This window comes from Lactuca serriola, chromosome 6 (genome assembly GCF_051521515.1).
Source record: "Lactuca serriola cultivar US96UC23 chromosome 6, Lser_US96UC23_V15, whole genome shotgun sequence".
Taxonomy (NCBI): Eukaryota; Viridiplantae; Streptophyta; class Magnoliopsida; order Asterales; family Asteraceae; genus Lactuca; species Lactuca serriola.
This window is the reverse complement of record NC_136413.1, coordinates 76,335,500-76,360,168: the sequence shown is the minus strand read 5'-3', so window position 1 is coordinate 76,360,168 and position 24,669 is coordinate 76,335,500. Positions and strand designations below refer to the sequence as shown.

Below are 24,669 nucleotides of genomic sequence, written 5' to 3'. Positions count from 1 at the left end.
AAAGAAATTTTTGTCCATATTAAGATAACTCGATAAATCTTATAAAGACAATAAAAAATGAGAATACAATATATAATCTTACATAGCTAAATGAATCGCGAAACTCTCGTATCACTATTCAGTTATTTACCGTATGTTTATTAGTGTGTTACATTTGTTAATCAACGACAACGATCACAATATAAAATAAGATGTCGTCAGATTTAGAAATTAGGAATAGAAAAATAGTTAGTTGTTTAATTTCGGTTAACAATAAAAATAATAGAGCGGGAGTGCAATATAAATGAGAGGTGGAGTATAGGGGAATCAGAAAGAAAAGAAATAAAAAAAATGTCGTTTGAGCTTTACAGTTGCTGCAAATTTGAAAGTTTGGAATTGGAAAAAAAACGTAAGCTCTTGTTTACCGTAAATTTACATTAGCTTACAAGTAATTTTTAATTTTAAGCCAAATTTTCCAAAACGTGAGTTGTTACAATTTTTAATTGTAGCGTTAACTATTGGAATTGGTAAATACATAGACTTTTCTCTTTTTGATTATTGAATTGTCGATTGCTAGACTATAAACTTAATCATATGTAAAATTGGATCCCCTCCACAACATGGGCCATGTGCGGTCGCTCACTTCGCACACCCTCAACGACGCCCATGATAATTACAAAATATGAATACAATATATTTTAATGTGAAAATATGGGTTTCCCATAGGCATAACTTAAAAACCTCATTTTAATGATGAGTTTGTCCCCAGTAACGATGGTGACTCTTCCAATTATTATGGCGTATTGGTATTAGGGATGAGCATCTGAATTGGATATCCGCTTTTGGAACATGAATCATCTCGAAACAATCGGTTCTGGAACGGGAACCACCTTAAACGATTCTAGTTTCTAAAGTTATGAAACTACCTTAAGCGGTTCCGGTTCCCGTTCTCATTTTTTGGAACCGCTACCCGCTGGGTACTCGTTGGAACCCATCTTTGGTCCGAATTGATTCGATTTGTACCAAAATAAATTACGATTTTATTGACAAAAGTAAATAAAATCGATGTAACCGAGTTACCTGTTCGTGGAAGTGGTTACAAAAAATTAAGATCTGCATAGACCGGTTCCGGTTCCAGTTCTAACTTTCCAGGAACTGCCGGTTTTTGTTTTTACTAAATGAGATGGATGCCCGCCTATGCTAATCGCTAATTGGTACGGTTACAACTTAGAGTAAATTACACGAATGGTCCCTATGGTTTGGAGTAATTTACGCGCTTGGTCCCTAACTTATTTTTTTTACTCGGAAAGTCCCTAATGTTTGTTTTTATTACGCGTTTGGTCCCTAATGTTTGTTTTTGTTACGTGATTGGTCCCTATCTTACCTAAAATGACTATTATTTAAATAGGAAAAAATTATGGGATAGGTAAGGTAAGGTGAGGGGGTTGGGTTTGGGGTGTGTTTATTTAAATATTTTAAAAAATGAAGGGCAAAATAGCTTTTTTAGGTAAGACAAGGACCAAGCGTGTAACAAAAACAAACAATAGGGACCTTCCGAGTTAAAAAAATAAGTTAGGGACCAAACGCGTAAATTACCCTAAACCATAGGGACCATTCGTGTAATTTACTCTACAACTTACAACAATGATTAAGATGAAAAAAATACATTTTCAAAATAAGGATCAAAATTAGAAAAAATGGTTTCTTGAAGGACAATTTATGCAACTCAGATAAAAGAAAATACGACAAAACTGTCAAATTGGTCCTTGTGGTATTCAAAAATCTTTGGATAGGGTCCAAAAAGTTTTTAACTTGCATGGATGGTCCAAAATCAAGAATTTCCTGTAATTTTAATCCAAAAAATATTGAAAAGACTATTTTGCCCTTCTCATTTCTTTTTTTTTTATTTTATATTTGTTTTAATACCTTATTAATTAAAAAATAAATAAAAGAAAAATAAAAAATATATTTTGGGTCCACCCCACCAGCAGGTTCTCTCTCTCTCTCTCTCTCTCTCTCTCTCCATTGTCTTCTTCTTCTCATCCTTTCTTCTTTCACACATAAACAAATACCGATCCACCATCGTCGGCCACCACTCTTAGCCACCACCACCACCATTTATTCTATCTTTACCTCTCTCTTATCTCTCATACATACACACAAAGAAAACAAAAATACAAAAAACACTTTTAAATCCAGAAATAACATCAACCCACATTCAGTAGTAAAACTTTGGATCTGAAGGTGTGATATGTCACCGATGGAGCTCGACGATTCTCAGGAGGTTGGAGATACATCGACCATCCATCTTCCCTCTTTGTTGCCTCCGTCATCGCTTGAAACCCTAAACGGAAACGGATCTGAAACCCTCATTTGCAAATGATTGCTTGAAACCCTAAATGTCGCCGCCATCAGTGAGCTGGAACATCTCCGGAGAAGGAGAAAGACGGGCGGATCAACCATTGTCTTCGTCGAGTTGTAGATCGGAGAGACAGTTGTTTTGGAAACGGCCAACGAGTGGGTTTCTTCTCGGCGACTCATGGGCCTTCTGAGGCGTTGAGGTGGTGGTTGTATGTTCTTGAGTGAGTGATTGTATGTTCTTGAGTGAGTGATGTAGTGATGTTTGACATATTTGGGGTTGATTTACTCTGGTGAAGAGAGGGAGATGATGAGGATGTTTCTGGTAAGGGTTGTGGTGGATGACGGTGACTGGCGGTGGAGTTTATCGTGAAACCGGTGTTGTTGGGTGGACTGGCGGTGGAGTTTATCGGTGAAACCGATGGTGGATGAGTGTGTTCATCATGGATTTTGTTTGTATATGGAGTGTGTGTGTGTGTGGGTTCTTTCTGGAGAGAGAGAGAGAGAGAGAGAGAGAGAGAGAGAGAGAGAGAGAGAGAGAGAGAGAGAGAGAGTAGGGGTGGGAGTGGGCCCGGTTCTTTCATTTTTAATTTTTAATAAATAAATTATTAAAGAAAATTTAAAAAATACAAAAAAAGAAATAAAAAAGGCAAAACAGTTTTTTCAAGTCCTTCATGGACCAAAACCAAAGAAAATTCTTGATTTTGGATCTTCCATGTAAGTTGAAAACTTTTTGGACCCTATCCAAAGTTTTTTGAAAACAACGTGGACCAATTTTATAGTTTTGTCAAGAAAATACCAAATATACCTTTTCTTCAACCCTCTTGAGTTTGTTCTGGCTAGCAAATTAGCAGTTCAGATGACAATGGAGGCCTTGAAGGTTTGGTCGTCACGGCCTCTGAGACACCTCTTCCATTTAGCTGCCTCTCCTCCTCCTACTTCTAAATCATATCTCCCCGTTACTTTAGTCCGCTGTTGTTCTTCCTCCACTTCCGCCGCCGCCGCCGCCGCTGCTGCCGTGCCAAAACAAGGCGGCAGGGGTAGGAGATCATCCGCCGCTTCCACTACAACCTCAACCTCCGATAGAGACGCCATTCGCGCAATCCGTCTCAAAAAGGTCTTACCCCATTTCTCTCTTATCTCTACAATAGTCGCGCATTTTTTTTTTCAGAAATTCCCATTTCTTCTATTTCTCATTGACATTTTGCTTTTAAAATCAAATCGATGATGTTTTCAGTAGAACGGAGTAAACATTGCGTGCTATTAGTCACTGATGAATGAATATAACACCTAATTTATATCATATTTAACACGAATCGTTCTAAAGTTTTTCCAATAAAACTAATGGATTCTTCATTCTTTCGCAGGTGGAAGATTTGAGGAGCAAGGGCTACGAACCCTATGCATACAAGTGGGACAGAACCCATACTGCTAATCAATTGCAAGAGATTTATAAGCATCTAGGCAATGGCGAAGAGTCCAACACTGAGAATGATCAAGTATCAATATCAGGAAGAATTGTGGCACGTAGGGCTTTTGGAAAACTCGCTTTCTTGACTTTAAGGGATGATTCTGGAACAATTCAGGTATGGTGATAACAAATTAACAATTAACATCTCCCTTATTTTCATATCCAAAGATTGTGTTGCTTGTTGATAAATGATAACTTCAATCTCCATTGTGATTTCAGCTTTACTGTGAGAAGGAAAGGCTTGCAAACGATCAATTTGATCAATTGAAGTCCCTTGTTGATATAGGCGACATATTGGGTGCAAGAGGCTCAATTAAACGCACAGAAAAAGGTCAGTTTTCAGTTATCCACAATTCCCTTGGTTCAAAGTTAGCAAATTTGTTACACTCTTTATACCATTTTCAAAGGGAAGTAATATTCTTTCTTGCATATTTACTTTTCAATCTCATTCACAAATCACAATCTTATTACTCATTCCTCCCATTTATGTTTCAGGGGAGCTCTCTCTGTGTGTAAATTCGTTCTCGATTCTTACAAAGTCTTTGCTTCCATTACCAGACAAGTTTCATGGTCTGCAAGATAAGGATAAACGTTATCGACAACGGTTCGTTTTATAATTACTTTTTTGTTGAAAAAACATTTGGCTTCCTTAATCAAATCCTTATTGGCAATTTTATGAAAATATAATTATTGGCAATCTTATGTTGTTGCATAGATATGTAGATATGATTGCAAATCCAGAGGTAGCTGATGTATTCCGTAAAAGAGCAAAGGTATGGTTAAATTTTTTTAAATGTAATGGTCAAATCAAATGTGTACAAAATCAAAAACATAAGGGACTAAATACGTACACAATCTAAACTATGTTACCTTTTTAGTGCATTAAAGAATATGATTTGTGCTTCACTTCAGTAGATTGTATCAATTATACGCCAGACAGTTGAATTAATGGGATTTATTTCGGTTGACACACCCGTTTTACAGGTTTGTAAATAATTTGATTCTTTTTAAAAAAAATGGTTTGACTTTGACTTTGACTTTGACTTTGACTTTGACTTTCTAGGAAGCAGCTGGTGGGGCAGAAGCTAGACCATTTATTACACACCATAACTCTCTTGGTAGAGATCTTTATCTCAGAATTGCTACTGAACTCCATTTGAAGAGAATGTTGGTGAGATTTCGAGTCTTTAATCTTTAAAACTTTTTTTTATAAAAATATTTTTTAATCAATCCATTAAAAGCAACTTATAGGTTGGGGGATTAGAAAAAGTATACGAAATCGGCCGAATATTCAGAAACGAAGGCCTTTCAACACGTCATAATCCAGAATTCACAACAATAGAGGTAATCGTTTTACATTTATAGTATAATTAATAATATTACATAAAGGTTTCATTTTTATAACATTATCTTAACTCTTTATATATTCCAGATATATGAAGCATACTCAGACTACGAAAGCATGATGAACATGGCAGAAGAAATTGTAACTCAATGTGCTCTTTCACTTCATGGGAAGCTTACTCTTGATTATCAGGTATCTTAAATACTAAAAATAGCAATCTACTTTCAAAATTAATTAATAATTATATGAAAATACATTGCTATTTTTATACATACAGGGTGTAGAAATTAACCTTGAAAGACCATGGAGAAGAGAAACAATGCATAATTTAGTCAAAGAAGCCACAGGAGTTGACTTTATTAAATTAGGAAATGATTTAAATGCTGTTAAAGAAGCAATTCTTAGTGCACTCGATCTGGGCCCACATAATCCAGACAGACATTCAATTGAAGCTTGCTCTTCTGTGGGCCACGTGCTTAATGAGGTTAATATTTATAAATCCATTTCTCATTTACTTTTTTTTTTTTTAATTTTTTTTTACATATTAATAGTTGTACTTTAATTTTTCAGGTTTTTGAAATGGTAGTAGAAGCAACATTAGTACAGCCTACATTTGTTCTGGATTATCCTGTTGAAGTTTCTCCTTTGGCTAAGCCACATCGGAGGTACAAAATGTATTTTATTTTTAGGGTTAATCTTTTATTTTTTTTTTATATTGTATTTTTTGTCGGATTTTTATTTTTGTTATCCATTATATTTGGTGAATAGGGATGCAGGTTTAACAGAGAGATTTGAGCTTTTTGTTTGTGGTCGTGAGTTGGGAAATGCGTTTTCTGAATTAACTGATCCTTTGGACCAGGTAATTTATTAATTTTATATTATTATGTATAATTTTTGTATGATTTATTTCTTAAAAGTATAAAATTTAAAAAAATTATATATATGTACAACAGAGGCGACGTTTGGAGGAACAAGTGAAGCAACATAATAAAAAAAGAGAGGCTGCAGAAGGGAAGGAAAAAAAAGATGATGATGATGATGACGTGGCTTATGAAGTGACTCTTGATGAAGATTTTTTAACAGCTTTGGAATATGGAATGCCTCCAGCTTCAGGAATGGTAAAAATATTTTTGTTTTTATTTTATTATTATTATTATTATTTTATTTTGAAAATAGAAGTAACATTTCTTGCGTTTAACCTATTTTGACATTTTGATTTTAGGGAATTGGGATTGATAGGCTGGTGATGCTTCTCACAAATTCGGCTAGCATAAGAGATGTTATTGCTTTTCCTGTTCTTAAGCTTCAGCAATAGAAGTTATTTTTTTTTTTGTTCATTTGAGATTATATATAAAAAAGATTATTGGGACTTTTGAAGAAGTGTGACACTAAATAATTTATTGGTGGGTTGAAACTGATTGATGTGTTTTTTTATTTTTATATTAGAAGGTGAGTTGTGAGAATGATGTTTTGTTAACATTTATTTGTATGTTGGAAAGACGAAGTGGTTGTGACGTGAAGGTATTTCGTGGAAACGAGTTACAAGAACAATGTCCGTAAATTAGGCCCATGATTAAAGTGTTTGTGTTATCACTATCAGGAACAAATTCCCTCGTTTAAAAGTTCCAATCATACATGGAAAACGTATCAAAAAGAATATGTATATTAATAAATAAGGCCTTTTTACAATCAAGAATGGAGGGGGATTTGGTTCGTGGATTCTTGTGGAAACGGATTAAATGGAATTGAAAATTGTATCATGTGGTGTGTTTGGTTGTGAAACGAACGAAATTTAATTCCATTGGAATTCTTCGTATTCCATTATTCATGGAGTTTCAATTCCTTTAAGCTTTGGTTGGAATTTGGTTGCATTCATAATTCATTCCCTTATTTGTCAAAAAGCAAAATCTAAAAACATAAATTATATCATATTATATTATAAAGCAAATATTTTTCTTTCATCACATTCATTTGAAACTCTCATGTATTTTTTTTTCACCACATTCATTAGAAACTCTCATGACTTTTCAATTTTTTTCTAATAATAATAATAAATTGGTTAATAAGGTTAAATAAATATCAAATCTAAAGTGTAATCATATATAAACTAAATTTCAATATTAAAATAATATCTTTACTTCTACTTATAAAGTTATGTTTTTTAACTTTTAACATATTATACTTAATTTATTAGTTTTAATACATTGTTGGATGCAAACTATTATTATTTTAAAGATACAATTTTGGAACAATTTGTATAAAATATTTAAATTATTAATTTGAATATAACATTACATGTTCAACTTAAATATAAATTTCAGTTTAACTTAAACAAGCCAAAGAATATTTTGTAAATAGTTAAAAGTGATTAATTATAGTGTCTTTCTAATAATGATTATAAATTGGTTAGTAAGGTTAAATAAATATCAAACTTAAAGTGTAATCATAAATATACTAAATTTCAATTTTAAAATAATATTTTTACTTCTACTTATATAGTTATATGTTTAACTTTTAATATATTATACTTAATTTATTAGATTTAATATGTTGTTGTATGTAAACCATTATCAGTTTAAAGCTACAACTTTTGAATAGTTTGGACAAAATACTTAAATTGTTAATTTAAATATAACATTACAATGTTAACTTAAATATAAATTTCAGCTCCATTTAAAAAACCAAAGAATATTTTGTTAATAGTTAAAAGTGATAAATGACAAAACTAAATTGTAATCTCAATTTAACTAAAATATTTCCTAAATATATTTTTATAATCGTTAAAAGTTTTCAAATAAGTAGTTTAAATAACTTTTAAAAGCAATAGTAAAAAATCACTCTATATAAATGATTATATTGTTACCTTTAAAATCAAAAAACAATGTTTGATGTTTTAAATAATTATAATGATAGAAATTAAAACATTACGGAAATAAATTTTAAAAATAACAACTATAAATAACATTAAACCATACATTATGTTTAATTTTATTCATGTGTAACTCGCGGATAAAAGTCATTCAAACGATTGAGATTATACAGTTATAATAGATGTATATATTATCATATAATTTAATATAATAAATATATTATATCAATTTAGTATACAAATTATTATACCAAATTTAACAACGTTATTGCTATATATAAAAAAAACATATATTTGTAAAGACTTCAACTATATAGGTGTTTCTGCGCAACGCGCGAGCATTCACCTAGTGAATGAATAAATTGATGTTATGGTATGGAATATTAATACAACATTAACACTGATATCCCTTTATAATGGGGTAAAATGAAGAGAGTCGTTACACCTTCTAAGGATGTAGTAAAAGCTTCTATAAATGACATATGAAATGGAAGCATACAAGGGTAAGTGTAGAGAATGGGTGAAAACATATAGTAGAAATAAAAATGAAAATAAAAGGGAATAAAACTATGAAAGAAAATAGTATATGAAAAACACAAACATATAAAATATAAATAGTCTAGGACCTATACTAACTACTTCACTATCTTGATTTTAGTCATTCACCATGTTTTGGATGAATATTTGGATTTGAGAGCCCTTCGTTTGGAAAGTGTTTCTACGATTGTACTTATTGAAGATTGATAAAAATATGTTTGCTTACAAATCACATCGCATGTAAATGTAATTTCAGTTGGCAATAATGCCATGCAGGGAGGGAGAGAGAGAGAGAGACACACAGAGAGAGAGAGAGAGGGTTCTATTATAGTATTATTCAACATTTTTGTCTTATGTCTTTAATGCCTTCAACATAGCCACACATATGATGCTCCATCAGGGAATTTCTTGGAGGGTTCTAAAAAATCTATTTACAGTAGTAGGATTCTTGAGGTGAATAATGAGGTTACCACGCAACAACAATAGTAATAGACCTCATGAATCCCATTGCAATGCGGTATGGGGAGGTGGAAGTCGACATTTGACACTCATGCATCCATAGGGAGCAGAGCGACTACGTCATGTTGATGAAATTTGACATGTTCAACTTTTGACCTTTAAAAGTGGCAAACATGATAAAGTAAATCAAATATGAGCAATGAGACATGAACATATATACAATAAATTAGAAGCAACTGCATCTACAAAGTCAACAAACAAGGAAAACAAGATGAAGTAAATCAACGTGAGCAGTAAAACAAAACATGGATAAACCAGGAGACAAGCACATGAACAAGAAATATGTAATCGACAATATAGATGACCAAAAAGGAAAAACAAAGGGCAAGACTACCTATCTACCTTGATGTTTAGCCTCCCCACCCGCTAATATGAGGTCATGTCCTTGGAAAGAGCAAGTTCCTCCATGTCTAGCCATACACTATCCTCACACTTCCTTTTGGGCAACCTCTCCTCCTCTTATAATCAACTTACATTGAATCTAACCTCCTTAACATCGCTGATGGTAGCCTCCTAAGGACATGTACATACCATCTCAATCGTCCATCTCTTAATTTTCAGTGATCTGCGCCACTTCTAACGAATTTCATACAATAACATTTGGATTCCTATCCAACAAAGTTCTATTGCAAGTTCAACTTAACATTTTTCATTTATGCTATTTCCATCTTCCTTTCGTGGTCCTTATTGGACGGCCACTATTCAGACCTATACACCATGACAGACCTAACAACTACCATATAGAATTCCCTTTTTAATTTCAACAGGACCTTCCTGTCATATAAGACTCACGAGGTCGCCTTCTATTTTAACCAACCTACCTTATATATATATATATATATATATATATATATACACACACACACACACACACACACACATACACCCCTCCCTTATAGATAATGGACCCAAGATACCTGAAGCTCTTCTTCGGGATAAGAGTTTACTCCCCTAAACTTACACATACTCCTTCGTGATTCGCCACCCCACTAAAGTTGCATCAAAGATACTCCATCTAAACATTTTTGATCCATAACCCCCCCCCCCCCCCCCCCCCCCCCCCTTTTTTTTTTTCTAATGTTACCATGGAAGTGTCCAAATGAGCATTTAACTAAATCCTAGACTCAACCACCAACAACCTAGCATTGGCAAAAAAAAAATAATAAATAAACCAAGGCACTTCCCGTGGATCTTGCGAGACATCTTGTCCAAGATCATGAGGCTACTACATGGAATATATATGCCCAAAATAAGTCCTTTTTGTTTTTGTACTCATTCAATACTTATGAATAATTTCTTTAGCTTTTCTCATGATGGACATAAGCATCAAAAGTCTCAAATACCTCATTAATGATTGTCTCATGTAAGATGTCATGAGAAAACCTTAAAAAATCATTCATAAGTAATGAAAGAGTAAAAAAACAAAAATGATTTATTTTGAAAAAAAATATATATTAAGGACTAAATGTATATAAAGTGAGAAATATATTAACTTAATAAGTCTTTTTTATCGACTAACCTGAAGTAGGTGTTCATAAGGACTGAATGTGTACAGTTTAATAAGTTGAAGGGGTAAATGTGAATGAAAAAAGCTCGCTGACCAAATGTATACAAATAAAAAAATATTACCCTTTTAAGTCATTATCCTTTTAAAGTTTCTCTTGTAACATAATTAGACAATTAAACTCATAAACTTTACTTTTAGGTATTTTAGATCAATGGCTTTTTCCCAAAGTTGACAATGTTTCAACACGCTGATTATAGTGTTTTTGGATGATTTGACGGTTTTCTGTAAGGTCGAAAATGTATTTTAATATGTCGAAGTCTGTGTAATGCTTGTTTCGTTAGTTTTGTTATATATTTACTTAGGCATCTTTGTAACGAAATCGAATGTTTAGTCCTTAATATTTTTTTTGTACTTTCAGTCCTCCTATAAATAAGAGTGTTTACTTAGAGTTAGATATGAGTTTTTCCTGAGTCCTCTATCTGATATTCTCTTTGTAAAACTTTGAAAGTAATATGAGCTAAACCAGATTCTATTTAGATCTCGTGTTCTTTATTTGTTTACTCTGATTTTAATTTCAAATGACATTTTTTTGTGAGTCAATGTGAAAAAGAAAGGATGTCGGTTTTCATAACGGTATGATTTTTTTGGTCGAATAGATTAAATAACGAAAGCTTAGGTGGTGTTTGGGATACCTTTTAAAATAACATTTTGCTTTTAAATTTTTCAAAAAGTAAAAAAAAAAAATGAAAAGGTGTTTTAGATAATTTAAAAGTTCTTTGAATTTGACATGGAAGAAAAGTAGAAGTTTCTAAAAGTTATAAAAATGTGTTTTTTATGTCTTTTTATTGTTTTATATGTAAAAGTTAAATCAAAAATGCTTTTGCTAATCCAATCATATTTTAAAAGACTTCTTCTACAAAAAGTCTTTCTAAAAAAAAGAAAGAATTTTTTTTTTGATGTTAAAAAATAATCCCAAACATCCCTTAAATTAAGGGCCTTAACTAATGAGTTGGCTTACTAACTAACCCAAAACTTATCTCTTTACTTATTTTATGTCATCTTTTGGTTGGCTACCTTTGTATTTATTTTAACTTTTTGATTTTCAATTCGGTTCAGCTTCGGTTTTTTTTTTCTTTTTTTTTTCACTCACCTACCACTTTGTAAAACACTTTCTTACGTTTGAGCGGGTCTTTTGTGCTGTACAAAACTCATATGGCCACTTTCCTCTGTAATCGTTTTGCCTTTATGCGATGAATAACTTCGTCCTTAACATTCATTTCTCTATGCGCTATAGTTCCTAAATACTTAAACTATTACAACTAGACATGTAGTACTTGCTCTATATTATATACCCCTTATCTTCCAACACGGGCTTTTAGGTATCTAACTGTAGTATACAATATAAATTCATAAATAATGCAAGATATGCATCTTCCTTGATATTCTCCATGTGAGTTGTGCATGAGTTGGAATTTCATTGTCAGGGGCAGACCCATGTTGAGTTGGGAAGGGCACTGCTTATTACATTTTTTTGGGTTTAAAAATACAAAGAGTTTTCAATATTTTGTCTTTATATATATAAAAATTGATAGGTAGTTATTTGTTATATGTAATTTGTATGATAATAATAATAATAATACTATATATTCATGACGCAATCAAGAGACCTTGAAATAGATTTATCATATCATTTTCAATTACATAATACATGTGTTAATTAGGATTTGTCTTTGTTGCGGATACACTGAAAAACACAACACACACTATTTGCTTTTTTATTTTTATTACTATTATTATTACTTTTTTTTTTGCCAGCGTTCACGAAACATAGAGGAAAAAGATTCCATATAATGAATTTAGTCTACAGCTGTTCTGAGTTCGTTATATCATAGAAAACAGATGAACCATGTTATGATGTTACAATTCGATACAATCAAATTGTAAGAAGATTATGTGTAACAGTATGTTTGATATGCCTACATATTATTTAATCATATTAAATAATATATGTTCTCTATTCACTAGTCCATATTTGGAAACTATGCGGCTGAATAAGGATGAATAAGGATAAATAACATAAAAGATACTAAGTTTACATTAAAATTCTTATTTGATACTGTGTATTTTTTGTCTCAAATTTGATACTATATTTTTCAATTTGTTACAATTATGACCACTTGACCGGTCAACCCGGTTACTTGCTGATGTGACATGACGACGTGTCAGTTTGGATGACGTGGCATGTTGACGTGTCAAAATTTTATATTTTTTTTCCATAAAAGACACTAAGTTTTCATGTATATTCCATTTGAAACCGTATAAATATTTTTTATTATATTTTAAACCATATATATATATATATATATATATATATATATATATATATATGAGTAGGATCAAATGAGAACGCCTAAAAGGTTGAGAACACGAGAACATATCTGGACTATCTAAATACTAAGATCTATGGTTACTATTAAATGGTGGATTTATGAAAAATTCTAAAAGTACTGGCATTTAAGTGTAACATTTGAATGGTCAGAAGGGCATAATAGGAATTGCAATTTTACTGTGAATACCATAGCCGACCTTCCCCTGGTCTAAACAACATCACTTGCAAGAGGATTCAGAGAAAGAGAAAGAGAGATCGAGAATGCAAAATGTCCGCTGATTTAGGTTGTTAGTGGCGAATAACACAGTAGGATTCAAAGAGATATTGAGAAGGGGAAGTAAAATTTCGTTTGTGTTCCCCCATTTGTGCGCTGCTGATGACGACGATTAAGCCATAAGGGTCGCCGGAGAATCGACGCCTTTCTTGTCACCCTATTGTTGTCGTCGCTGGTGAGCCTTCACACTCTCTGCCCCTTTGACTTCCACCATCGCCAATTCCATCAAAGGCCAAGAGACCGCCTCGATTTATCGTAAGCCCCAGGACTTGCAATCCCGATTCAGGGCTTGAAGAATGACTGCAAAAATCACGATTGATAATCGAAATCCGGGGCATTTTTGGTACTTTTCTTTTTCTAAACATGTCTGGTCCTACTGTGTTATTCGCCACTAACAATATCTCTTTGAATCCTACCAAGTCCGAACCCGAACACAGAGAGGTTGAACGTTGAAGATAGAAGAGGGGTTTTTACTTTTTACGATTTGCTGTGAATCGATTATCGAAGTAGAATGAGCGGCTCTGGAACTGTAGATTTCTTCTACAGAGAAGCTCAACGACTTGGTTATGTTGCTCGCTCGGCCTTCAAGGTAATATACTAGTTAGGTTTCATTATTTCACAATTTGAAGATTAAAACTGGTATATTATATTTATATTCGGATGAACTTTAATTTAACCAAAATATGATATGAGTATCACAATTACAATTTCATTAGTTTTTGTTTAATTATGGTTGGAACTTGGAAGTGCAGCTACTCCAGATTCAGAAACAGTACAAATTGATAACACCTCGTTCCTCTGTTGTTGACCTAGGTTGTGCTCCTGGTGCTTGGCTTCAGGTCTCCTTCTTTTGATCTTTCTGATGGATTTATTGGTTGGTTGGATCAGAATTATATGGCGAAAGAGGGAAGAATTAATTGTATAAGGCGAGATCGATATGGGGATTTTTTGACTGAAGGGTATTTTGGGAATAAGGTTAAGAGTTCTATGGCGGTGGTTGTGGGTTGGTTCTTGTTGACTCAGATTAGCCGACATAGATTGAAGAAGATGGGTGGGTTCATAAGGATTTAAGATTTTTTTAACTGTACAGGGAGGAAAAAGAGCGAGGGCATTTTTGGAATATATAAGTTTTTTGATGAATTCTACGCCTGGTTTGATATGCGAGGTGATAGGATTGAAGAGTTTCTTATGTGGCAGGCCTTAAATGAAGTTCTTTTTTTATTATTTTGTCAATTCTTGGAAGCAGGGGCTTTGTGGTCATTCTACTATGAATTTATTCATGTGTATTCATTTATGAATAACATTGTAGTTATGTGTGAATGATTGTATTCATTTATGAATAGCACGTGTATTCATTTATGATAGAATGTGTATTAATTTATAAATAACAGTATATTCATTTGTGAATTGCAATGTATTTGTGTGTGAATGATTGTATTTATTTATGGATAGTAGTGTATTCATGTGAACGGATGTATTTATTTATGATTAGAGGTATTCATTTTATGAAAAAATGATAATTTTTATACTATTTTTTATTTTCAATTTATGAAAAATGCATTGAGTTATTTGTAATTTGATGTGTTTTCATTTATGATTGGAAGTGTATTGAGTTGGGATTGGATTTCTATTCAATTTTTTTTGAAAAATAAACATGAAATAGTAGAAAATAATATTTTTTTTAAGATTTTCTTTTCAGATTTAAAATAAAAGGAAATATTAATTTTTTTGATAATTTTTTTTGAAATGGTCATAAATAATTTTTTGAAAAAATCATAAAAAAAAATATTTATATATATATTTCATTAACTAAAAGGAAATATTAATTTTGTTACATAATTAAAATCATTATCCCTAGATTTTAGGAAACCATTAATTAATATTTATATAAAGTTACTAATATACCCTTATAAAATGATTGGTCCAGAACTGTTTTCGCGTTCTCAACCTTTTAGACATTCTCATTTGATCCTCTCCCTATATATATATATATATATATATATATAAATTTTGTTATTCTTATTCGAAGTTTGTAATTAGTTTGATTGTCATGATATAACTAAAAAATATTTATACATAACATATGCTTTGAATGTAAAAAAAATGTGTTTATATATAAACACATTTTTTTACATTCAAAGCATATATATATATATATATATATATATATATATATATATATATATATATATATATATATATATATAAACAAATTTTTTTTACATTCAAAGCATATGTTATGTATAAATATTTTTTAGTTATATCATGAGAATCAAACTAATCACAAACTTCGAATAAGAATAACAAATTTTATCAATTATCGCTTAAATATTATTTATTTTATTTTTTGTTGTAAATTTTACACATATTTTTATTTATAATTAAATAATTATATTAGGTATATATTAATGTCACATCTAACGTTCGTTTGAAGCATTGTAGAAGATGTGAAAAATATAGAACAAAATACCAAAATTTAATGTGAATACTAAAATAAATGTGATAATGGCCATATTTATCATTCATAAATATTTTTGAAAAAATTGAACTGAAAAGTATGATTTAATGGGAGTCACACCATGAGTTTCAAGATGTTCCTAATAATATTATGAATATTATATTAGATGTAAAAATTTCACGGAATATTGCAAACCTGACCTCTTAGCATTAATCGACTACACGCCTCCAAACCTTCAAAATTATGTTAAACTTGTGTATTTAATATAAAATACGGTTTTTATATAACTAATACAGATTTATACATAACATTATGGGTTGAATGTAAAAAAAAAAACTTGTGTTTATATAAAAATATGGTTCTTAAATGAAAAAAAAAATGTATTTATATGGTTTAAAATGTATTAAAAATATTTATAAGGCTTATTATTCGAACATTAGATTGACATCAATATATACCTAATATAATTATTTAACCGTAAATAAAAATATGTGTAAAATCTACAACAAGAAATAAAATAAATAATATTTAAGTGATAATTGATAAAATTTTATTATTTTTATTTGAAGTTTATGGTTAGTTTGGTTCTCATGATATAATTAAAAAAGTATCTATACATAACATATACTTTGAATGTAAAAAAAAACATTGTATTTATATAAAAATATGGTTTTTAAATAAAAAAACAGTATTTATATGGTTTAAAATGTAATAAAAAAATATTTATACGGTTTCAAATGGAATATGGTCAATATTGAACAAAATTGAAAAAAAATAATGTTCGATTTGGAACAAAAATATAGAGTGTCAAAATTGAAAAAAAAAAACTTAGTATCAAAATCGAAAATAAATGAAAACTTAATGTTTTTTGTGGAAAAAAAATATCAATTTTGACACGTCAGCATGCCACGTCATCAAAACTAACACGCCATCATGCCACCTCAGTAAGTAACCGGTTAAGTTGTCATAATTGTAACAAACAGAAAAACACAGTATCAAATTTAAGACAAAAAATAACACAGTATCAAATTACAATTTTAATATATACTTAATGTGTTTGTATTATTTACTCCTTTAATTAAAACATACTAAATTATACATTACTTAATAATAACTAAATATTTATAAAATAATTGATAAGTTTTATATTTGTTTATAATAACTAACAGTAATGCCCTGATTCTCAACTTAAACTTTTCATTTTTTAAAATATAAATAGAACGACTCAAAAACCATTTTTCATTAAAAGATCATAGTGGTTTGTGTGACATTTGCGGCGACAACACGTCAAGTTCTCATTTACAAATGTTAGAGCTCATCTATGCGATTTAATTGTTCTTCGGCCAATTGAGGTATCTCTTTATACATATATCTCTTATTTTTTTTAGAAAGAATTACTAGACTAGCCATTTTGTTAATGATTTATCTACTTTTAGCAAAAAATTAGTATTTGTTTCAAAATAGCCATCAAAACCGTAGATGATTAGAAATGGTCTACTGTTTGCATAAATGGTCTATGGTTTCGGCCGGGTTTAATATTTAAGGATTTATTTTTTATTTATTTATTTTTGCAGAATTCCAAATGAAACCGTAGACCTTAAAATGGTTTACTGTTTTGCCTAAATGGTCTACGGTTTTGGGATTTTTTTTAGGTATTTTACTACTGTTTGCTAGAAGTTGACTACTACTTCATGTATTTTGATTATTATATCGTACCTAATATATATTACAAGAATTATCTTTTTTAGAGTAAAAGTCAGTATTTTTTTATCTTGTTTTCTCTCAAAAATCATAGTATGAGTTCAAGTGAGTATTGTTATGAGTTCAAGTGAGTATTTCATCAATACTCACTTGAACTCATACTATGATTTTTGAGAGAAAACAAGATAAAAAAACACTGACTTTTACTCTAGAAAAGATAATTCTTGTAATATTTACTAGGTACAATATAGTAGTCAAAATGCATGAAGTAGTAGTCAACTTCTAGTAAATAGTAGTAAAATTGTAATATCCCAAAAACACGATAAAAATTTTCATTTTAATATAAATGAAATCATTGATTCCAAGCAAACCCATCTCAAAATAAAGTATTAGAATGAATATATCTCCCAAGATCAATGTATCATAAATCTTTAAAACATAACACCGAAGGATGTGTACGATCACGCTTTCGCCTTGCCCCGATCATCTGAAGTACCTGCAACATAAACTTAAACTGTAAGTCAAAACTTAGCGAGTTTGCCCAAAGTACCACACACAACATGCAAATAACTAAAGGGTTTTGAGCATTCTAACACTGCTAAGGTGTACATGCAACCCTAGAAACCTTGGATCTATGTTTTCTCTATTATACATGCAAACATTCATTTTTCCAAGGTTTCATCCTAACTAGCATACCATGAAGTATATGTAATACAAAAATCTAGTAGAATGACATACCTTTTCTTATAGCTTCATTCCTTGGACCTTTAAGAGCCTAGCACCCCAAGTGTGATGCCTCAAATGCTTCACACAACACCACCAACAGTTGGAAAGACTTGAGAGAAGATCACTTGCACTCAAAATTGGCTATAACTTTTTAAGAAAACTAGGGTGCCAATTTTGGTAGCCTAGGGGCTTCTTATATAGTGTGGTGGAATTAGGGTTACACCATGTAAGCCTTAATATCCATGACTTTCCACATTCCTCATGCTCCATGAGTTTTAACCTCCATGGAGCATCCATGGGTCACCATATGGGTTTAGCCCAACATAAGGAATCTTGGATCATTGGCCCACACCATAAGAATGAATGATTTACCAAATCAACCCCTTATATTTAATTATTCTCTTTTGATCACAAAATTAATTCCAAATTAATTCTTGATCAATACTAATTAAATAATATGATTTCATATTAATATATTAGAACTTATAATATATTAATAAATCATAAATATCCTCTCGTCATAAGTCAATCCTTACAAATTGTTCTTGTGTCATGCAACCCAAATAAACCATGCTACTCTCGGGTCAAGTACATACCAATTATAGTTATATATGAGCTTATACACTAAATCCAATAGTCTCCTACTTGGATAAGTCTAATAACTATAATTACAAGTACAACTTAAAATACCGACTAGCAATCATAGCTCTTAAAAGCCTCTGTTTAAACGAGACGCTCCATTTTAGATAAGTGATCATATAATCCTCTGGTCAAGATATCAGCTGGACAAATATATGGAACAATGTCATACTTATTGTCCAACAATTTGTTTCCCGATTTCCGATGTGTTTGACATAAAACTTAATCGAACACATCAATTGAGTTCTGACCGGGTCGGGTACATATGTCAAAACAAAATCATCGAGGGGCCCAAGATATCGCATTTAATCCTCCAAGGACTAAAAGGAACAAATAAACTTCGACAGTATATGCTTGTACTAACTATTCATTGAATCATACACAACAACACGTTTTATAACATCGAGTTACCGATGCGTATTCGTACTATCAATGTACAACCAATTCATAGTCAATAACTCATATATCTAGGTTTGAATACTTATATGATATTATCGTCTCACAATTACTCGAGATAAATTCCATGAAGTGATACAAGTGAGCGCGAGTTGAATCCAATACTCAGACCTTATGAGCACTCATGAATGTTGTAACAAACTTTGCTATGTTTAATACCATTAAGAAAAATCTACAAACCAAATTCATGACAGTCTTGATTCAATACCTACTTCCAATGTATGATCGACTGTGGATAGTTTGAATTATATAATTATTCTGGAAGTCAAAACATGCAAAGTGAAACAATAGTAAATGATTGACACAAGACAATACCATACTAGTAATAAAAACACCTTTTATTTAAACAAAAAAACTCATTTACATTTCAACTATTACAAGTTTTAAAAGCTATCTAATCATTAAAATTAATATCATCCTTCAGCCCAATGTGCCTCGCATGCTGTAAATGCTTAACCCTACTCAGTCCCTTCATGAGGGGATCTACCCGGTTCTCATCTGATGATACCCTATTTGCCACGAGGAGTCCTTATTCTATTCGATGTCTAATGAAGTGGTATTTTCTGTCGATGTGCTTGGATCCGTCATGATCCCTTGGTTCCTTAGCTAAGGCAACTGCACTCTCGTTGTCATAGAAAATTTCTATAGGCTCCTTAATAGCTAGTAAAACTCCAAGTTCTCCAATGAAGTTCTTCAGCCATATAGCCTCTTTCGCCGCCTCGCTTGCTGCTATGTACTCTGATTCGCAAGTTGAATCAGCTACTATCTCCTGCTTGGAACTTTTCCAAGTCATTGTTCCTCTATTCAGGGTAAAGACCCAGCCCGACTGAGAGCGGAAATTATCCCTGTCGGTCTGAAAAGCTAGTGGCGTTATAACCCAACACTCTCAAGTCATCACTCCCACCGAGGGTAAGGACCCAGTCCTTAGTCATCCGCAGGTACTTGAGAATGTTCTTTACCGCAGTCAAGTGAGCCTTTCTCGGATTCCCCTGATTTCTGCTGATCATGCTCAAAGCAAAGGCCACATCAGGGCGAGTACAAGTCATAGCATACATGATCGAGCCAACAACGGAAGCATATGATATTCGACTCATTCCAGCTATCTCAGCCTCTTTAATCGGAATCTAAGCTTTACTTAGTTTGGCATTGCTTTGCATCGGTAAATCACCTTTCTTGGAATCCTGCATGCTGAATCTTTTGAACACCTTATCCACGTACGTACTTTGACTAAGTCCAATTAGTCTCTTACTCTTGTCTCTCAATATCCTTATCCCAAGAATATAGACAGCTTCTCCGAGATCCTTGATAGCGAAACACTTCCCAAGCCAAGACTTAACCTCCTGCAGGGTTGGGATGTCATTTCCTGTGAGTAGTATGTCATCCACATACAATACCAAAAAACTAACTATACTCCCACTAGCCTTGACATATACACATAACCCATCATTGCTTCTCGAAAAGCCAAACTCTTTGACTTTCTCATCGAAACAAAGATTCAAGCTGCGAGATGCTTGTTTCAATCCATAAATGGATTTCTCGCACACTCTATTAGGGAACTTTGCATCGACAAAACCCTCTGGATGACTCATGTAAACATCCTCAGCCAACTTTCCATTAAGGAAAGTGGTTTTATAATCCATTTGCCATATTTCATAATCATGAAATGCAGAAATGGCTAGCATAACCCTAATAGACTTAATCTTTGCTACTGGCGAGAAGGTCTCATCATAATCAACTCCCGGAGTTTGAGTAAAGCCCTTCGCAACCAAGCACACCTTATAAGTGTGTACTTTCCCATCCATGTCGGTCTTCTTCTTGAAGATCCATTTGCACCCGACTATCTTATGACCTGGTACGTTGTTAACCAAGTTCCAAACTTGATTGTCATGCATGGACTGAATCTCGCTGTTCATAGCCTCTTTCCATTGGGCAGACTCAGGGCCCGCTATGGCTTCCTTGTAGCTGTTAGGTTCATCCAAATTTACCAGTACGCTATCATTGATAAATGTATCACCTTATACAGTAATATGGAAACCATAGAACTCAGGTTGAACACTAACTCTACCAGAACGCCTCAGAGGTACAGACTTGTCAATTGGCTCAACATGAGTTTCCTCCTCTGGTTGATCACTAGTGTTTGAGGTCCCTTCACCGCTTGACTCTTGAAGTTCTTCAAGGTCAATTTCCCTCCCACCCCACCCCACCCTTCCTCCCTCCCACTCCACCCCACCCCACCCCACCCTTCCTCCCTCCCACTCTCTCTCCTTCTCTCCTTTCAACCACCACCACTTCGGTTGCCATTACCACCGCGGGACCGCCCGTCCTCTTCCTTAAACACCACCATTATCATCATGGACTTGAAAAACAAGACTAACCCCTTATGAAAATTCTCCTTACTAGTATGTGACAGAGATGAACATATCTCGAAAAAATCTGGGCGACGTTGATTTTCATAGATCTCGACCATCAAGACAACGACATCGATTTTGTAACTGGTCAAACATCGGATAAGAAATAAAGAGAAAAGATGGTGAATATGACAACGTTGGTGAAAAGGGCAAAAGTTTTCAGAAACCACCACCACCACCACTGTCCTTCTTTCTTTGTCTCTAGAAAACACCATCAATGTCAACCTTGTTCCTTCGCTGGTGGTTCTGGTCTATATTTTTAGGGCTATGGTTTTCTCTTCCGAGGATTAGGGTTTCTTGGCGACAACGAATAGTGGTAGCGAACGGGTATACAACAACGATGGTGGTGACCGAATCCATTCTGCAAACTCTAGCCCCAACGACAACTTGGACAGAGGAGTGGTGGTCAGATCAGTTTGTTACGATTTTAACGGAAGAAATCTGATGATGGTAAGCATATGGGAAGGAGGTGGTTGGCAGCGGATGGTGGCGGCGAATGATGTTGAAAGGCGAAATATGGTGTGGGTGTTCTTGAGAGTGTGTAGGTGTTCTTGAGAGGGTATGCATGTTCTTGATAGTGTGTGTGTGTGTGAGAGAGAGAGTTTTGAAAAGAAATAGAAATAAGAGAAGTTGACTAGTGGTAAACACACACAGCCCTTATTCTATTTTTAATTAACCAAAATATTAATTTAAATAAAAAATAAAAATAGAAACTAAAAATCAAATTTGGACCACTGGTGCACTTATTTGGACTAAAAACATATAATTTTGACAAACATACGTATTATTTTTGCAATTTTGTCTGTATATTATATTATTTTCGGATTAAACATAAAGTTTATTTTATTCCCTAATCTTGTATTTTTTTTTTTTTGGATTTGATCTTTTGAACTGTTTTTTCTAAAAAAAAACTTATCTAATATTATGAGAGTTTTTTTTTAGGAAAAAAAAAAGGTTAGGGTTTTTTTTTTTTTTTAGAAAAGAATATTTTGGTTTGTCGAGTCACCTTCATTTGGATATTTTTGTGATTATCATCTAAACACGTGAACTAAAATTAGTACATAATAAAAATAAAGTGTAATGGTAAGCCACACTAAACTTGACAAGGCCACCAATCACTTCAAATCTAATTGACATTTTGCCAACATCAGCTAGTCCAATTCACCACCAAACATACCCCACCTAAGTTTCATAGTAATGGAGCCAAATTCAAAGATAGACAAATTTGTATTCATCACAAATCCATATCACAACCCCTAACATTTCTCAAGATGCCGACACTTCTTCCTCACCTTCAATTTCATCGCCATTTGCAAATGCAAACCACTTCTTTGACTTACAATAATTCATCAAAAAATACCAGAAAATAGCACCTACAGTCATTAACCCGCTAACCAAATACACAATCTTGGTAGCAATAACCATGATCACGATCAAGAAAGCCGACGGAACAAGGCACATCACCACCAGTCCCGGCACCCCTAGCGGCACCTTGTACGGCCGTTTCAGCGCCGGAAACTTTCTTCTTAACCATATAAACGATGCAAACTCCAACAACATCCCTAGACTGTAGATGAAGTTTGCAGAAGCTACTATATCAGTGAAATCCATTGGAGAAACGGCGATTGTGATCGCAGTTGATAACAAGATTCCAACCCATGGAGTGCCGAACCATTTTGATCGGACGCCGAAAAACTTTGGTAAAAAACCTAAATCCGCCATGCCCAGAAGTTGATAAGAACAACTGCTTAACTGAGCTTCGAATAAACCTATAGCTGATAACACAGCTCCGATTTCGACCCAAATCTTTAACCACTTCCCTGAGATCATCTCTGCCGCCACTGCCATGAACCCGGATTCCCATTCACTTTGGTCTACTGAAACAGCTCCGGTGACCGCCATGAGAGGGATTATATAAGCTAAACAAGTCAAGATCACGGCGGAGAAGAGTGCTGCGGGGAAAGTCTTTTTTGGGTTTTCGACTTCACCGGCCATCGTACTCACGGTGTCCCAGAAGTTTAAGTTCCAGAAAAGGGTGTTGAAGAACAAGTTCCAGTCTTTTTTGACACCCTTTTGGCCTAAACTTAGCCACCTGTGTGGCTGGATTTGAGGGATGGCGATGAGTGACATGAGGATGAAGGGGAGAAGAGAGATGACTCCGAGAGTGATGGCGGCGATACCGACGATATTCAGACCGGTGTAGTTGACGAAAGAGAGGAAGAGAGTGGAAAACAAGATTGCTAGAGTTCGAGGTAAGCCGGAGGAGAAGATCGGAAATAGTTTTTCCATGTAGTCGATGCATAGAATCGGAAATGCTGCGATGTTGATGACACCGGTGAGAAATTTCCATGTACCCATTAAGGACCCACAGAAGGGACCGAATGCTTTATACGCCCATATGACAAAACCACCGTTGCCGGGAAAAGTGGTGGAGAGTTCGGCGGTGACAAGAGCTTCCGGGATACTCCATATGAACGGGAAGACCAGGAATCCGATGATGGCGAAGAGTGGGCCGGCCGCCTGAACTGCTGGTTCTTCGCCGTAAGGACCTCCGGCAACTTCGAAGTAGATTAAGAAGATGAGTGGGATGAGAGTTAGTTTTTTGTGGGTGGTGGCGGAGGTGGTGGTTGAAGGGTTGGTTAAGGGGAGGATTCCGGTGGAGGACGGTGGAATGTGGTCGGTGGTTGACGGTGAGGTTGGTTTTTCCGATTTGATATCATGGTCCATGATACGATAAGGCCGGAGAGAAGAAGTTTGTGGTACGAAAGTAGGAACCAAAATCTCCCGTGCCCTCACGGTTCACGTATTTAATGAAATATTAAACGACAATTTAATAATGTGAATGTTGACTTAGATGTTGTTATTGGCATGTTGGGCATATATATCATGAGCAATAAATTTAATTAGATGTAGATATCTGTTTGAGAAATAATGTAACTAACTATTTCATCATTATTGGTAACAATAAGAAGAAGAAACAATCGTGTTAATCAAAGTTATATAAGTTAATATTTCATCATTATTAGTAACAAG

The 24,669-nt window shown here is 33.3% G+C and overlaps 2 protein-coding genes across 2 annotated transcripts; one reads left to right on the top strand and one right to left on the bottom strand.

Annotated features, from left to right (window-relative positions):
• The first annotated feature begins 3,151 nt into the window (after positions 1-3,151).
• OVA5 (Lysyl-tRNA synthetase, class II) lies at positions 3,152-6,616 on the top strand. Its single transcript, XM_079007032.1, has 14 exons — positions 3,152-3,454; positions 3,705-3,923; positions 4,028-4,139; positions 4,304-4,412; positions 4,524-4,581; positions 4,724-4,792; positions 4,872-4,979; positions 5,060-5,152; positions 5,241-5,345; positions 5,431-5,637; positions 5,724-5,818; positions 5,922-6,012; positions 6,107-6,271; positions 6,376-6,616. The coding sequence occupies exons 1-14, from the start codon at positions 3,197-3,199 to the stop codon at positions 6,466-6,468; spliced, it is 1,782 nt and encodes a 593-aa protein (XP_078863158.1). The 5' UTR covers positions 3,152-3,196; the 3' UTR covers positions 6,469-6,616.
• A 16,228-nt stretch (positions 6,617-22,844) lies between these two features.
• Positions 22,845-24,468, bottom strand: LOC145059167 (putative polyamine transporter At3g13620). Its single transcript, XM_079007031.1, has one exon. It carries the CDS (start codon positions 24,361-24,363, stop codon positions 22,903-22,905), a length of 1,461 nt encoding a protein of 486 aa, XP_078863157.1. The 5' UTR covers positions 24,364-24,468; the 3' UTR covers positions 22,845-22,902.
• Positions 24,469-24,669: the final 201 nt, after the last annotated feature.